This window comes from Cyclopterus lumpus, chromosome 5 (genome assembly GCF_009769545.1).
Source record: "Cyclopterus lumpus isolate fCycLum1 chromosome 5, fCycLum1.pri, whole genome shotgun sequence".
Taxonomy (NCBI): Eukaryota; Metazoa; Chordata; class Actinopteri; order Perciformes; family Cyclopteridae; genus Cyclopterus; species Cyclopterus lumpus.
In genome coordinates this window covers 12,912,795-12,929,617 of record NC_046970.1, presented here as the reverse complement: position 1 = coordinate 12,929,617, position 16,823 = coordinate 12,912,795, and the positions used below count along the sequence as shown (strand labels likewise).

Sequence of the window (16,823 nt, the reverse complement as noted above, 5' to 3'; positions counted from 1 at the left end):
AGTTAATCATTACATTTGTCATTAAAACAGAATAATAAAACAGTGATCCTCTCTTATGTTTCATGATACATTCCTCCAGAATATTCCTCATAATATCCCAAATTAATTATCATATCTTTCTTTATGTATTAATTTAAAACATAAACTTCTCTTATCTACATGTGCAAATATATATAAAATCCACTACAACCTAACAATATCTCTAAATGTCAGAGCAGTTTCTTTATGCAAATTTGAATTACATGTATTTGGAAATCATTCCACAATCATTGAGAACTGTGTTGCCATAAGACAAGTCATTATCTTAACAATCCCATTCTCTTTCACACGGCATAATCTAATTACTTACTGTATGATTCACATAATTGGAGAAGTTGAGGACTCAGATGGTAACAATATCCAGTCCACATTTCACTGCATTAGCTGAGGTGGAAGTGGTTTGTGTTGAACTGGTGTTGTATTGATCCGTATGGTTTATTACAGGCTCTGCCAGTGGTAATACTGTCCGAGAAGACAGGAGGGGGGATTACCTGGAAATGGTGCTATTGATCGGGTTTGCCTCAAGAGAGGGCTACTGCTACACGTCGCTCAACCCACCAGGGGCAACACAGTATTGGAAAGATGCTGCACAAACAAACACTGAAGACGTGTGACAAACTGCTGCCTTTTGTCCACAGTGATGTATCAGCTTTAGAGGTCATTTCGCTGGTGGGAAAGTTAAAGGAGAGTCACGACGACCTTCACAGATGACATGAGCTGATGAATCACATCAATATCAAATCATTTTATTGAAAGCCCTTTTAACTAGTAGGATGCCCGGTGATTGTTTGGGTGTGTTTCTTATATTTATATTTCCATGAGCACCGATTTGAATCTTTTGACCTGGTGAGTGGCGACACACAAAGGGCAATTTGAGGGTTGAGACTAGAATAAGGTTTTTTGTCTGTGCTTTCATGTTCTCAGGCTCCCTGTGCTTCACTATTGTAATCTCAACCTGCTCTGGCATGAGAATCACTCCAGTGTCACGACCACATTGCTGCATAGCTCACTGTGGTTGCAACGTCAATCAGCAGTGATTTAAATAACTTTGACCCAAGACTTCTTCACAGCTACATGTATACTGTCACGTAGAGTGCAGCTGGAGACATACAGTCATGTAGTTCACCAAACTTTTCAACAAAATGTGTCAGTTTGATATAACTTGATTTAACTTTACTGTCTCCATAAAGTCCTGTGAAGCCTACTTGTAATTAAAGGAACAACTGATTACTTTAACTGTCACAGGAAGTTGTATAACATATTGTGGTTTATTTGGGAATAATATACAGGCCTCTCAAATTTAGCCTGATCTGCAAGAAAACTATATTTGTAGGAAGAATAGCAACCATCAGAAAGCAAATGATATTACGTTTTAAAAAACATAGTTTTGATTCCCCTGTATCGGATTTTTAGAGTTGGTATATTGTTGTGTGGTTGTGTAAAGGAATACTTAAAATAACCAATTTACTCATCTTCTATTCATGAAGAAAACTGTTGTTGTCTCACATGCCTCCAGGGTGAATGGACGAAAACAGAGTAAATCCTTAATGAGTTACAATGGAGGCCAGGATTGACAGCACCAAAGATATATGAAAACATCCATTTACAAACTCTAATGCACTCATGCAGTATAATGGAGATCTCATTCGTCGTCTGTTCACTGTTCCACAAACATCCATTTGTCCCCAAATCTTAGCATTTAAAACACTTCCGCAACTACCATGCATATATATATAACTACCATTGTTATATAGTGATACAGGTAAAATAATGTTATTTTGTGTTAGACATGTTAATACTTATTCTGCTATTCTCATAGTAGTAGTAGTAATACTGTTGATATATAATTGATGAGAAGGTGCAGGCGTGTCTTTGTAAAGTGCTTAGTTTAAATGTGCCAACATCTTCAATATCAGATACTCCTGTTGTTTTGAATTATACTGTCATATTATACAATAATTGGTTGTGTTACTTATGTCACATCCCCTAGCACTGCTTCCCTCTGATTATAACAGACACAGGTGGATTGTTTCCACCATGCTTTAGTGATGAAGGTCATTCCTCCACGATGTAGTGATATCAAAGCTATTAATACAGATCAGATGCAGAATGGTATCTCAAGAAGAGAGGTGCTGTGAGGATGTGGTATCCGGGCGTTTTTTCATCCCAGTGGTTCTTCTCTGTCACACTGCCAGCATGGCTGATGTTCTGGCTCAGAAAGAAGGCTCAAAGTGAGTACAGTGTGGGTATTTGTGTCTCTGTGAGTCATTCCAGTCTTATTTAGAAGCTTAAATAAAATGTGTCTGAGCAAAGCTTGTGGACACTTTAACCATGTCTTTTTATTTTGGGGGGTAAATTGTCATATAAATTTACTGGGTCATAAATGCACTATAATGACATCTTTTGACATGTTCAGTTTTGGGGATGACTGTGCAGTTTCACAGTAATGGCGAAAAAACAGGGAGGGGTTCCTGTGTGTTTTATAGATAGCAGCACTGTGTCTGCATTTAATATCTATTTAAAGACAACTCCAGTAAGCTGCCTGCAACAAACACGCCTCCCAATCTCACTGTGGTCCCTTTTGTTTGTAGGTGTAATACTGCACCGTAAACATCTGATTCATAATTCCAGACAGGAGTAGAGGACTATACTCAATATAATGTGTCTGGTATAAAGGAGTCAATTAAATAGTAACTGACAGTTGTGTCATTGTGGTTACATTTCCCTGCATACAGAAATTACTTACAAATTAGAAAACAACTACAATTGTTTATGTGAATTATAAGCTTTGTAAGTGGGAGCCATCCATGTATAATACCCAAAGGTCTCATGTTCTAGCGAGAAATACAACATCAATCTTTATTGAACTGAACTAATGTGACTTGCTGAATTCAGAGGAGACTGTTTATTTATTTGTATTAATAAAGGGAGATATGCAAAATATGTTTATGTGCTTGTTCCCTGGCACACATTCCTCAGCAACCAGCCTGTCAGCTACGGCTGATAGCAAAAGACATAAGGCCAGTGGAAGTAAACTAGCCTGCCAAGTACAGATAGAGGATGTACATTGTAATCATAAATGCTCGAAATGAGAGATAATACTGAGGAATAATGCTTTAGCAAGCTTCTATTTGTAGATCATGTGAGTGACTAGCTACTTTGTACTGTGAAGGGTCTTATGGAAGAGTTTTTCTACATTCTGGATAATATGTCATAGTTCTCCCTCTTCAGTAATGACCTCTCAGCATCTGAATGTGAAAGCTAGACGACCTCAAGCTCTGATCCACCAGGGGATGCTGGTTAGTTGGACTGCAACTAAAGATCTATCATTGTCAGTTTGAATATGTAGTGACCCAAGTAGGGCAGTCAATTTCAGACTATATTTAATAATAATGCCAAGAAGCACATCTATTTTTGTACGATGTGTACCTGCAGTTGCTGTGACAGCAGATACTGAAGAATACAGTAGAGATATGATACTGTAGCTACCACACTGAATCAAAGTGGATGTTAATATAACCTTTTGATGTCAACCACCAAAATAAACATTGATGTCAATGAAAAAAATAAAAATAAAATGCAACTAAATTAAGTGCCGGTATTTAATAAAATGATAAGTATATAAATAGAATAAAATGAATTACATAATCTATCACCCCTTCACTCAATCCATTGTTTTATACACAATGAAACAGGAGCCCAAAACACACACATACATATAAACAGTACAAATGAATGGAGGTGCAATCAAGGTATGTTGTTCCAACTTCTTCCTCTAGAAAGTCCAACGGCTACTTTTTTTGGGAGAATATTGTATAATGAAGACATTTAAAACAAACCTGAGATAAGGTTAACAAAAAGTAACAGTTAGGAGCAATAACATTTCTATGGCAAATAATATCTCAGAATACCTTGAAAAGAATCATAAAAAAAGAGAATCCTTCTCAAACTATGGAGGTGCAGGATTTATATAGCAGTGGAAAAACAAGGCCACAGTGAGTAAAATCTGACAGGAGCAAAAAACGGCCAAGACTGCTTGAGGGTCAGAGGATTAATGCCATACAGTGGTCCGTGTATGAGGAACACTTTTAATAGTACTGTGTACTTGCGTGTGCGTCTAAATGTGTTTGTGAAACCATGTGTGTGTCTCGATGTCTGCCTGTCAAGAGGATAGTTAAGCTGCGCACTTTTGCATCTGTTATTGCTTTCCCTTAGTCGGCAGGTTGAGTTAGAGGTGAGAGGATCCTTGTACTGCACACAGTACAGCTGGGTAGCAGAGCCTATTCACCTATACAGTCAAGACCTATTTCCCTTAGCCAGCTCCAGGACCATGGCACAACCGGCTTCCACCGACCCCACCAAGACAGGAGAGGGTCGGGCAATAGCCGTGCTGACTTCAGGAGGCGATGCCCAGGGTAAGTGAAGTGTTTCCAGGGTGGTATGTGAGTATGGCGTGCCAAGGCAAAGCATGTCTGCGGTTTGTTTGTCTAAACAGGTGGTTGAGGGGTTCTGGTGTGAGGGAAGTCACTAAGTAACAGGGATTAAAGACATAAAAAGAAGCAGAAAAATTAGAGATATATAATTGTGATGCATCTTCATTGGTTGTCTGAATAGTCACTGTAGCATACATACAGATCTCAATACTACAGGTTTAAGTGTTATACAATATGTCCTGTAGGTAGTTGTTATCACTATAAATAACAGCTTTTTGCCTAACTTCTAGCCCCTATTTACTGTCATATTTAATCATAATTGCAGCTTCCTTTTATATCAAATTGGCTGACTCGTAATTTTTTTATTAGCAATAATCATACTTTAATGACAACAGAGCTGCTATATATCTCAGAGCTAAACTATGGAGAAGGGCATCATGATCAGCTTGGATTAATTCCTTCATCCAAGCTGCTGGGAGCTCAGAGTGAGACAGCCGCTCCCCTGACCTTTAAATTGATTAGGAATATCTCCACTGTGACCTTTGAGAAGTGTGTCAGTGACCTCCACACAACCCTGGAGTTTGAGCATGTAAGACAGTGAGATATCCATCTGTTTTTATCTGAAACTTTTAAGAATTTGGTGTTTAAATGCAAAACTGCACAGATTGATATCCCTCACCTTTCTTCTTTTTCAAAACAGGTAACCCTCATTACAAACTTACCTTTTTACTTATCTTAATATGTTTTAATCCAGGTTATTTCATCTGGTCCTTCTTCCTCTTTCTCTCTCTCTCTCTCTCTCTCTCTCTCTCTCTCTCTCTCTCTCTATATATATATATATATATATATATATATATATATATATATATATATATATATCAGTGTATCTGTTGTGGGGGTTCATTTTAGAGGCATGACCTTTCTGTTATGCGTTTGTAAAGTGGTTAAGTGAGACGGCTGTGCTTTGCTTTCTCTCCTCTCCTCCTTTACACTGTAAGTGGAGTAGCTTTTGTCACTATTGAAGATAATCTATCGACATCTTGTCCTTTAAGCAACCCCCTGAATGTTGAGAGGCCCACTGACCTTTCCTGCAAGACAAGCTTCCCGAGATCACTGACAATTTAACTGTTACCAACAATGAAAATACAGTCAAATAAAATTGTCCTATAGTATTGTTTCATAAAGGTACTTTTTTTCACCACCATGTAACCATTATTTCATTAATTTATTCAATTCAATGATTCCTTGCACCTGAGTGTAAGCGCTGTCACAAGGTTCTCATATAAAAGGAAAAGGCTCTCCCACCCACCACCTGACTATTACCTTCAACAACTCAGTGTTGGCTCCGACCCCGACTGCCAGGATCCTCGGTGTGACACTCGACAGTCAACTCTCCCTGACTGCCAACATTACCGCAATAACACGCTCCTGTAGGTCCATGCTGTACAACATCAGGAGAATACGACCTCTTCTCACTCAGAAGGCGGCACAGGTTCTGGTCCAGGCTCTGGTCATCTCGCGTCTAGACTACTGTAACTCCTCCTTCAGGTCTACCTGCTAATGCCAGCCGACCTCTACAGCTCATCCAGAATGCAGCTGCTCGACTGGTCTTCAACCTCCCGAAATTTACCCACACTACTCCGCTCCTCTGCGACCTTCACTGGTTACCGGTGGCCGCCCGCATCCGCTTCAAAACATTGGTACTTGCGTACCGTGCTGCGAACAGATCGGGTCCGGTCTACATCCAGGACATGGTCAAACCGTTCACCCCGGCCCGTTCACTTCGCTCGGCTTCTGCCAATCGGCTCGTAGCTCCTTCACTTCGAGCTAAACACTCAACAAAGTCACGACTGTTTGCTGTCCTGCCTCCTCATTGGTGGAACGAGCTCCCCATTGACATCAGGACAGCAGAAAGTCTCTACATCTTCCGTCGCAAACTAAAAACACATCTTTTTTGACTATACCTTGAATAGGGAAGGTAGAGCCGTAGTAGCACTCTAATAGCACTTAAATGTCCCTTACCGATAGCACTTTGTAGTTTAGCTTTATTGAAGAAATTGTTACGTTCTTGATTCTTGTTGTTTGTACTAATGGTTGAATGCACTTTGCTTTGCCTTGGATAAAAGCGTCAGCTAAATGAAATGTAATGTAATAACATGGCCACGCACACAAAACTGTACCTACAGGAATGAATGCAGCTGTGAGAGCCACAGTTCGAGTGGGAATTTACACTGGAGCCAAGGTGTACTTTGTCCATGAGGTAAATACTTCACTATTTCATAAATCATCAATTGCACAATGTCAAAACACATTTTATTTAAATGTCAAAACACTTTTTTTTTAAATGTCAAAATGCCCACCATCAAGGCCCCACAGCTCAAGGTGCTCCCTTCAATTTGCATGTACTGTCCAACAATTAAAAACTACAAAAGTTATTAAATTAACAATAATATAAACAAAAAAAGCAAAACAACACTCACAACTGAGAAGCTGGAACCACCGATGTTGGTCATTTTTACATGAAAATTGATGTCAATGACAAATAAATCACAAGATTGGCTTTTGATTGCCGAATTGTTTTTGGCACTATTCCATTGTCAAACTCACAAGATCAACCTTACCTATAGATATCAAAAGCAAATCCCAATATAATTAACACATCACCTGTTGGACTGAAATAGCTGCACATGGCAGAGAAAACATATGCTTTAATTATTAAGACTGAAGCTTCTTTTCAGCAATGACCCCTGTCCAGGGAGGTGATATTTTGTTTTGTTGACAGGGTTACCAAGGTCTGGTGGATGGAGGAGACAATATCCGCCTTGCTACTTGGGAGAGTGTGTCAATGATGCTACAGCTGGTGAGAAAAAGCATATTTATCTAAACATACCTCACCTCCACTCTAGCAACTCTTTAGCCTCTACAGTGCAGTTCTGTAGGTCAAATGGTTATTTAAATGTCAATGTTCATTAAACAGCTTAAGACGTAATGGACCCTAGACATGAGCTCTTAGGTTTCAGATTACCCTTCCTGTTTCTCTTTATCTGCCTTGTGATTCTTGTTTGAAACTCTTCCTCCTTGCCTAATGTCAGGGTGGAACTGTGATTGGAAGTGCCCGTTGTCAAGATTTCCGCACCAAAGAGGGACGCACCAAGGCCGCCTGTAACTTGGTCAAGCTGGGCATCACCAACCTGTGTGTGATTGGTGGTGATGGCAGTCTGACGGGGGCCAACCAGTTTCGAAAAGAGTGGAGTGAGCTGCTGGCAGACCTGATCCACACTGGTGAGAAACATGAGCCAAAGATGTATTGTTCTAGGCAACACATTCGCAAATGGTATGGTACAAGTTGCTTTTGGTTTAGGCATGTTGGTAATTCAGGCTCCAGACACTCTCTGAGAATTAACAGCTTCTAAGAGCGCTGTCACCTGTGGTCTCAGGTAAGATCACGTCAGCTGAGGCAAAGAGTTCCTCCCATCTCAATATCGTTGGCATGGTGGGCTCCATTGACAATGACTTCTGTGGCACCGACATGACCATCGGCACTGACTCTGCCCTGCATCGCATAATAGAGATAGTGGATGCCATTACCACCACAGCACAGAGGTATGCATGTGAATATTACTGCATTTATGGAATGGACAGACTTGCCATACCATTTTTAAGATTCTTGACATGCTATGTGTTGTTGTGCAGTCACCAGAGGACCTTCATCCTGGAGGTAATGGGCAGGCACTGTGGGTAAGTACAGCCTGTGTGTGTTGTCGCTGTCACTCAACTGCTAGTTATACAATAGCTAGAAAACATATGTACTGTCTATGGATGAAATTGTGAAATGTCCCTCTCAACTACGTTGGAGTATCTTAAGTAAGAAAGACAAAGGATCTACACCAATGCTAGAAGCGTGTGAGGCTGATCTTAGGCTCAGCAGAGTTAAATGCTAACATCAACATGTTCACAGTGACAATGCTGTCATGGCGATGTTTTAGCTGGCCTGGTAATAATGTTAACCAGTAATGTTTACCATGTTCACCAGCATAGTTTAGCATGTTAGCATGGAAACATTTAGCACTTGCCACAAGGTACATATTATAATTGTGTACTAATGATGGCGCTGGTATAGAGGCAAGAATGGGTTTGACAGTTTATTGGATGAACTGACCCCATTGGTCTTAAAATTCAGTCGCATATGAGGCATATCATGATATGATACAGTTTATTTGATAAGCTACTTACTGCCCTATTGTATTTTGTCTAAATGGAATTTAAGAGGCTTTTCCTTCCTATTTAGAATTATTTCATGACAAAAGTCAGATTTATAATATGAAACATCACTAACCATGGATATTACCTTTCAGTTTTGCAAAAGACAGGTGAACCCTGTGTATGACTCTTAACTTACAGTTACCTGGCTTTGGTGACAGCTCTGGCCTGTGGCGCTGACTGGGTGTTCATCCCAGAGATGCCCCCAGATGAGGGATGGGAGGAGCATCTGTGCAGCAGACTGACAGAGGTAAATTTCCTCTGCTGCATTGTCTTACAACGATCTTTTTATTTTTAAGTCTGCTTGTTGATCTTAAAGTTTTTCTCTGTCCCTCTCAGCAAAGAGGCCGCGGCTCACGTTTGAATATTATCATTATGGCAGAAGGAGCAATAAACCGCAAAGGTAAAGCCATCACATGTGACGACATCAAAGAGGTCAGTAATGACGGAACTCCAATATTCCAGCACACATATAGGGTCTTTCTAAAATCCTAATCTCTCCGAAGCTGGTATCAAATAAGCTAGGCCAGAATCCTGGTAATACTACCACTGTCCCATATATCCCTATTAAATATTAAACCACTAATCATAGTTCTCATTAACAATGTAAATAAACACAAGTGTACCTGCTTCTCTAAGCGTCTGTTTTTTGATTGTCATGATTCAGGCCAGCCGTATGGGCGTGGAGTCTGTGATGGCTCTGCTGGAGGCCACACCAGACACTCCTGCATGTGTGGTCAGCTTGTCTGGAAACATGGCTGTCAGGCTGCCTCTCATGGAGTGTGTGCAAGTTGTGAGTCCAATATGTTCCAAATGCAAAACAGATCATCTTTCTTCAGTTTGTACAAAATGAACAAACAACAAGCAAGCTTACAGAAAAGCCAGATGTTTTTGATTTATTTTTTGGTTTGCGATTTAATTTTTGAGTTTCCTTTTTGACTTTTGACCTTCTGTCCCATCAGACTAAAGATGTGACCACAGCTATGGCTGAAGGGAGGTTTGAAGACGCAGTGAAGCTCAGGGGAAAGTGAGACATGCTCTTTTTCCTTTCCATTCTCATGTGTTGTCTTTTAAATGCATGTACATTTCTGTACAATAGGAGCTTTGAGAACAACTGGAACACTTACAAAATGCTGGCTCATGTGCACATCCCAGAAGTAAAGGTCAGTTGAACCATCTTATAGTACACCAACTGTCTCTTAGTCAATAACTCTGAATGGAAAATAAATGTATCTTGACAAACGTCTCTGTGAATGTGCCCGTGCCAGAGTAATATCAACATTGCCATATTGAACGTGGGAGCTCCGTGTGCTGGAATGAATGCTGCAGTTCGTTCGACTGTCAGGATTGGGCTCCTCCAGGGCCACCAGATGCTGGCAGTGCACGACGGCTTCGATGGCTTGGCTCATGGAATGGTAAATTACACATACATAAACAAACAAGAAGGCTTTTACTTTGAGAGTATGATAGAGTGTTGCCCTCTGTCCCTGCACAGATTGAGCCTATTGGTTGGTCTGGAGTGGCAGGGTGGACTGGAAAAGGAGGCTCCCTGCTGGGGACAAAGAGGTAACATATTTCAACAAACTACTCTGTTGATTGGTACAGTAATACCAGGGCATGTTTCAGTGTTATTAAAAGTGTACTTTAAACTTTACAGTGGGCAGGTCTACTTAGGGGTGGCTGTGGCTGAGTGATTGAAAGACTAGAAAAGCGCTATACAAGTACAGTCCATTTACCATTCTGTGTTTTCCCTTTTTATCAAGGTCCCTGCCGCATGAGTTAATGGAGGAGATCAGTCTGAGCATCAGAAAGTTCAACATTCATGCTATAGTCATTATTGGCGGCTTTGAGGTGAGCAGCTAAGGAAAAGATTCACATCCTAAAGCTCAATATTTTATTGATTTCCTCGTTCCTGTCAGGATCTGTAGTGTTGTCGTGTTTCCTGTTTTATTTTGAAGTCCTTGTCTCTCGTGTCCTCTGTTTCTCTTCACTTCCTGTCCCTGTGATTGTCTGCCCTGTTCCTGATTGTTTCCTCCTGTGCCCAATCACCTGCACCAGCCCTCTGTATTTAAGTCCTGTTTGTTTCATTCCCCTTTGTCGGTTCGTCTTGTCTAGATCGTGGAAGATCTTGTGTGCATGTTTTGTATCCTGGTTTTTTGAAGCCTGTTTTTGGAATCCTGTTTAGCAATAAAGTTGCTTTTCCATCGTTGACGGCGTTTGGGTCCAGTGTTCCTGTCGAGCTGCACATAACAGAACGAACCGACCAAGAATGGACCCAGCCTACAACCCCTTCGAAGGGACCCGCTTGGCCTATGGGGGCCCTCGTAGCCTCCAGAAGGGGAACTACAACCCCCATAGGGTCTCGGCACCAGACCCCTTCAACGGGCCCCGTTTGGCTTATGGGGGGCCTCGTAGCCCCAGGGGCAGAGGTCACCCAGGCCCAGCCCCGGAGTGGGGGGCGCAAACCTCCGGACCGCGTCGGTGGAGGGTTCCGGCTGCCGCCTCTGTGCCGCAGACCACTCCGGTTCCCGCAGTCGCCTCCGTGCTGCAGCCCTCGCCTGTTCCTGTTGCCGCCTCCGTGTTCCGGCCAACCCCAACTTCCTGGGACCTATTGGACTTCCGGCCGGCCCTTGCTTCCTTTGCCTTGTCCCAGGACGCTTTCCGGGACATGATGGAGTCCCTCCAGGCGTTAGACAGGGTCCTGCTTCGGCCGCAGTCCCCGCCGGTTCCTGCCGATGCTGTCCCGTCGTCGCCCCGGCCGACTCCAGCTCCCCGTGTCCCGTCGGCGCCTCGGCCGATCCCAGCTCCTCGTGTCCTGTCGGCGCCCCGGCCGACTCCAGCTCCCCGTGTCCCGTCGGCGCCCCGGCCGATCCCAGCTCCTCGTGTCCCGTCGGCGCCCCGGCCGACCCCAGCTCCCCTTGTCCCGTCGGCGCCCCGGCCGACCCCGGCTCCCCTTGTCCCGTCGGCGCCCCGGCCGACCCCAGCTCCCCGTGTCCCGTCGGCGCCCCGGCCGACCCCGGCTTCCCGTGTCTCGTCGGCGCCCCGGCCGACCCCGGCTCCCCGGGTCACGTCGCCGCCCCGGCCGCCCCCGGCTCCCCGGGTCACGTCGCCGCCCCGGCCGCCCCCGGTCCCCCGGGTCACGTCGCCGCCCCGGCAGACCCCGGTTCCCCGGGTCACGTCGCCGCCCCGGCCGACTCAGGCTCCCTGTGTTCGGTCGCCACCCTGGCCGCTTCCTTTGACACGACCTACGGCTCCAGAGCCCGGTTCCCCTGAGCCCGGTTTTCCGGCGTCCATCTGTCCGCCTGGTGGCCGTCCTTCAGCCCGTCCCCCAGAGCCCTTCTGTCTGCCTGGTGGTCGCCCTTCTGCCCGTCCTCCTTCTGCCCGTCCCCCGGAGCCCTTCCGTCCGCCTGGTGGCCGTCCTTCAGCCCGTCCCCCAGAGCCCTTCCGTCCGCCTGGTGGTCGCCCTTCTGCCCGTCCCCCGGAGCAGGTCAGTCCTCCTGGTGGCCGTCCTCCTGCCCGTCCTCTGGAGCAGGTCAGTCCTCCTGGTGCCCGTCCTCCGGAGCAGGTCAGTCCTCCTGGTGGTCGTCCTCCGGCCCGTCCCCCGGACTTCTTCTGCCATGCTTTTGGTCCCGCCTCCGGCTCCCCTCCACCCACCCTGGGGGACTGTGTTGGGACGTCTGGAATCCGCCCCTTGAGGGGGGGGGGGGGGGGGGGTTATGTCAGGATCTGTAGTGTTGTCGTGTTTCCTGTTTTATTTTGAAGTCCTTGTCTCTCGTGTCCTCTGTTTCTCTTCACTTCCTGTCCCTGTGATTGTCTGCCCTGTTCCTGATTGTTTCCTCCTGTGCCCAATCACCTGCACCAGCCCTCTGTATTTAAGTCCTGTTTGTTTCATTCCCCTTTGTCGGTTCGTCTTGTCTAGATCGTGGAAGATCTTGTGTGCATGTTTTGTATCCTGGTTTTTTGAAGCCTGTTTTTGGAATCCTGTTTAGCAATAAAGTTGCTTTTCCATCGTTGACGGCGTTCGGGTCCAGTGTTCCTGTCGAGCTGCACATAACAGTTCCTCCCTGTCTTTACTAGGCATTTGTTGGTGGTCTGGAGATGGTGCAGGCTAGAGAGAAGTATGAGGAACTTTGTATTCCCCTTGTTGTTGTTCCCGCTACTGTGTCCAACAATGTTCCTGGATCTGACTTCACCATTGGCACTGACACTGCACTTAACACTATAACCATGGTAAAATTCTTATCGAACACAACACAAACACCAGAAATCCCAAAACTAAATCTTACTCACTACACTTCTTCTCTTCCTTCTTTTTCTCTTTCTCTTTGTCAGACATGCGACAGGATCAAACAATCTGCTGCCGGCACCAAGAGAAGAGTGTTCATAGTTGAGACTATGGGGGGATACTGCGGCTACCTGGCAACCATGGCTGGCTTGGCATCTGGAGCGGATGCTGCTTACATTTATGAGGAGCATTTCAACATTCATGACCTAGAGGTCTGTCCTTGTGAATGTACAAAAGATATGAAGCTGAGTGATGACATCAGGGATCTCATACTTGGTTTGTATGTAGGTTAATGTGGAACATCTGGTGGAGAAGATGAAGACCACAGTGAAGAGAGGACTGATTCTAAGGTTTGTGTGAATTAACATAAATTATAATCCGAGTAGAATCAACTTTACACTCTGCAGCTCACTGTTTCTTCAAATCTCACCCAATATTCTACTTTTCTTTCAGAAATGAGAAATGCAATGCCAACTACACCACAGACTTTATCTTTAACCTGTACACAGAAGAGGGCAAGGGTGTGTTTGACTGCAGGAAGAATGTACTTGGACACATGCAGCAGGTGGGCCACACAATGCAGACCTTCTATTTGTTGTATGCTGACACATATATGCTAAAAGATCTAATTTTAGAAACATAAGGAAAACTGTCCTCTGTTGTAAGGGTGGAACCCCCAGTCCTTTTGACAGGAATTTTGGCACCAAAATGGGGATCAAGTCTGTGTTGTGGTTGACTGACAAGCTGAAGCAATGCTACAGACATGGTGAGGACATGTTGCATATTGTGGTAATGAGTATTATATTTTTAATCCCAAACCTACAGGTCGTATCTTTGCCAACTCTCCAGATTCAGCCTGTGTGCTGGGCATGAAGAAGAGATCTTTGGTCTTCCAGCCTCTGGCAGAACTTAAAGATCAGACTGATTTTGAGTAAGACTTAATTTCTATCTTCTCATTTTGTTTTCTTGTTACTTATTCTCTTTTGCATTGTTTTGTGTTTTCTCACGTTAAACAGTTAGTGGTCCAAAAACGGGTTAACACTTCAATGAATATTGTACTTCAGTGTACTTGGTTATGCCACATTTGTTTATAAGCAGTTGATTGCTAACATGTTAACTATACATCTTAAATGCTTCTAGTGCTATTTATCAGTCTAGGTTTCTTAGTTGCTTAGTTTTGGAGAGCTGTGGTGCCAAAGCGCTTAAAAGATACATTTTAAAAACTTGAAAGCGATGTCTCTTTCCAAATATCATGACCCGATTACTCAAGATCATCATCTTTCAAATGTATCTTTTGTTGCTTCGAGCACCACAAGCTGAGTGCTTATTGTCTCGTTATTTGGAAAAGAAGCCAGACATCTTTACAGCTGATATCTACAGAACTCATACTAAAACAATATAGATTGGTAAAAGGTACTACAGGTAAGAGGAAAAATATGTATTTTTGATTTGGAGATTAACTATCCCTTTAAGCCACTGTGCCGTGAGTTAACTTTGGAGTCTTACGGCCCCCCTAATGGACAAAAGTAATTTAATCAGTTTTATTGAAATATCTCACATACATTAATTGACTTCCAAGGCTTTAAGGGTGTTCTTTTTTTTTCTTCTTTGCACTGACAAATGTGTTCATCCACAGACATCGTATTCCAAAGATACAATGGTGGCTAAAGCTGAGGCCCATCCTGAAAATCCTGGCCAAGTACAAGATCGATCTGGACACCACTGAAAAGGCTGCTATGGAACACGTCATCAAGAGAGGCGTAGTCCATTAGTAGCCTTTCGCTCTCTGATCACCTGTTGTTAAAAGCATTCTTTAAACTCTGTCTCTGAGAAGCAATAAAGATGCTAATTATATAACCAAAACACATCGCTTGTCTTACAGGTGATTATTTTTTAAGACAACATTTCTGTTACCTGTGTCACAGCAAAAACAGAAAGTATTTGTATGGTGTAGTTTATAGCTGTCTCTGTACACAGAGGCTCATAGCAGTTATTGGGGTTTTGGTCTATCTTGTGATATTGGTATCTGTCTTGTGCATCCTCGTACCTTTATTTTCTAAAGATTTAAATTAAATACTCTTATTCAGTCATTTTCATTTCTGCTTTTTCCCTATTTTCTGTCATCTGTAAACAATTTTGACAGACACAGAATCCAGTAAACGTGTACTTTAACTGATATTTCCATATTTTTGTTAACATATACAAATGGACAACAAACCTATCCCACCCACTGGTACACCCACCTAGAGGAACAGAAAAATAAATAAATAAAAAGAGGTCACCTAAACACACACATACCCTGTACATCTGTATGTAGACAAGCCTGCATCACTCTACAAAGTAAATATACATTCATCACATCATACAAGCACAATATACTCAAAAATCAAATGACAATATGATTGGCCAGGTAGAAACCAGAGTGCCCAAATTGTTGCTTATACAACAGAAAGAGAGTCAAATTAATACATGAATCAAAAAACAGTTATGTCTATTGTGTGCCTCCTGATTTAGGGTCTAGACCAAGAAATACTGCTAGGGTTTCATGCATAGTTTTGACTTTCCCTAAGTATGTCAGAACCGGATACCAGATGGAGAAGAATTTGTTCCTTGATCCCCTAAGTGAGTATTTTATTTTTTTCGAAATGTTGGAGTTCAATATTAAAAGCCTCAAAGTGTTTTAGATCATAGACCAGTGAGATGTCAGAGCAGGCATGACCAAAACATGGGATTTAAGTTAGGGGTATAATGGCATCTGTTGCTACAAGCATCTAAATTAGGGTATATTTTAGCTAATCCGGCTTTTCAAAAATGAGCTTGATGCAGAACTTTGAATTGTATTATGCTAAGTTTTGCACAAGAGGAACTGTCATTCATTCTTTATAAAGCACAGTTCCACATGTCTTCCACACATGTCAAACCACAGCTCACCTTCCCAGTCCACCCTTATCTCAGAAGAATCAGAATCAGCTTAATTGACCATGTGTGTGTACACATGGAATTTGACTATGGTTACATGTTGGTATAATATACAAATAAACAAGATATAAATAAAAAAAGACATTAAAGACAACAGAGTAGAACACATTAAGTATGTACAATATAAATATATATTGAATAATATATGTAAGTAGTGCAGATGGATCTTCGCCAAGGTTAGGTTTTTAAGAGAGGTTATACCAGTGGTTCCCAAACTTTTTCTGTCAAGACCCCCTTTGATGATATAGGAACATTGGACGACCCCCCCCCCCCCCCCCCCCCCCCCCCCCCCCCCTGCAACCCGACCCCAATTTTTTCTTGGTTTTTAATGAATTGCATTATAATGCATGAACTGTATAAATAAGTTCTAAAATAAGTACATATCACTTCACAGTTTATTCTTCAGTTTGTTTAACTGGGAAAAAAAATAGAAAACTCAAGGTGCTTGTTAATATGTTCGGGGTGGTGGGTTTTCAGGTGTCTTTTTAATTTAGTGGGCTTCATGCTCTCTGCCGCCAGTATTTTAAGACACAAAACCCACTGGGGTCTCTCATCCTGACCGACAATAGTTCTTGTGAAGCCCAGAGACAGATATGCCTCGCTATATTTCCTTGCCTTTACCTTAGTTTGAGGCGTTGTCGAGGTGGTCGCGTCGCCTGTTGCGGCTGTAACAGAAGTTCCATCGGATTTGCGCTTTAGACCAGTCACAAATCTGTCCATCTTTGTACATACTTCCTTCTCTTATCTTTATCTTTCTCTGTCGCTCCGTATCTTTGTCGCTCTGTGTCGCTGTGTGTCGCTCTCTCGCTCTCGCTCTCGCTGGTTTT

General features: G+C 43.0%; 1 protein-coding gene across 1 annotated transcript; it reads left to right on the top strand.

The window, feature by feature from the left end:
- Positions 1 to 4,354: 4,354 nt before the first annotated feature.
- On the top strand, positions 4,355 to 14,789 carry pfkmb (phosphofructokinase, muscle b). The gene is made up of 22 exons (XM_034532721.1): positions 4,355 to 4,454; positions 6,659 to 6,732; positions 7,255 to 7,332; positions 7,565 to 7,754; positions 7,910 to 8,075; positions 8,166 to 8,210; positions 8,874 to 8,982; positions 9,072 to 9,167; positions 9,239 to 9,303; positions 9,351 to 9,525; positions 9,695 to 9,759; positions 9,832 to 9,895; positions 10,001 to 10,147; positions 10,228 to 10,298; positions 10,496 to 10,583; positions 12,810 to 12,962; positions 13,065 to 13,229; positions 13,306 to 13,367; positions 13,471 to 13,582; positions 13,684 to 13,783; positions 13,843 to 13,948; positions 14,654 to 14,789. The coding sequence occupies exons 1-22, from the start codon at positions 4,370 to 4,372 to the stop codon at positions 14,787 to 14,789; spliced, it is 2,352 nt and encodes a 783-aa protein (XP_034388612.1). The 5' UTR covers positions 4,355 to 4,369.
- Positions 14,790 to 16,823: the final 2,034 nt, after the last annotated feature.

What these genes read in the sequence shown, in the direction of transcription:
- pfkmb (XM_034532721.1), top strand. Translation starts at nt 4,370, where the DNA reads ATGGCACAACCGGCTTCCACCGACCCCACCAAGACAGGAGAGGGTCGG. An exon ending in TCAACATTCATGACCTAGAG is followed by an intron (nt 13,230 to 13,305) that starts GTCTGTCCTTGT and finishes GTTTGTATGTAG; the next exon opens with GTTAATGTGGAACATCTGGT. An exon ending in TACTTGGACACATGCAGCAG is followed by an intron (nt 13,583 to 13,683) that starts GTGGGCCACACA and finishes CTCTGTTGTAAG; the next exon opens with GGTGGAACCCCCAGTCCTTT.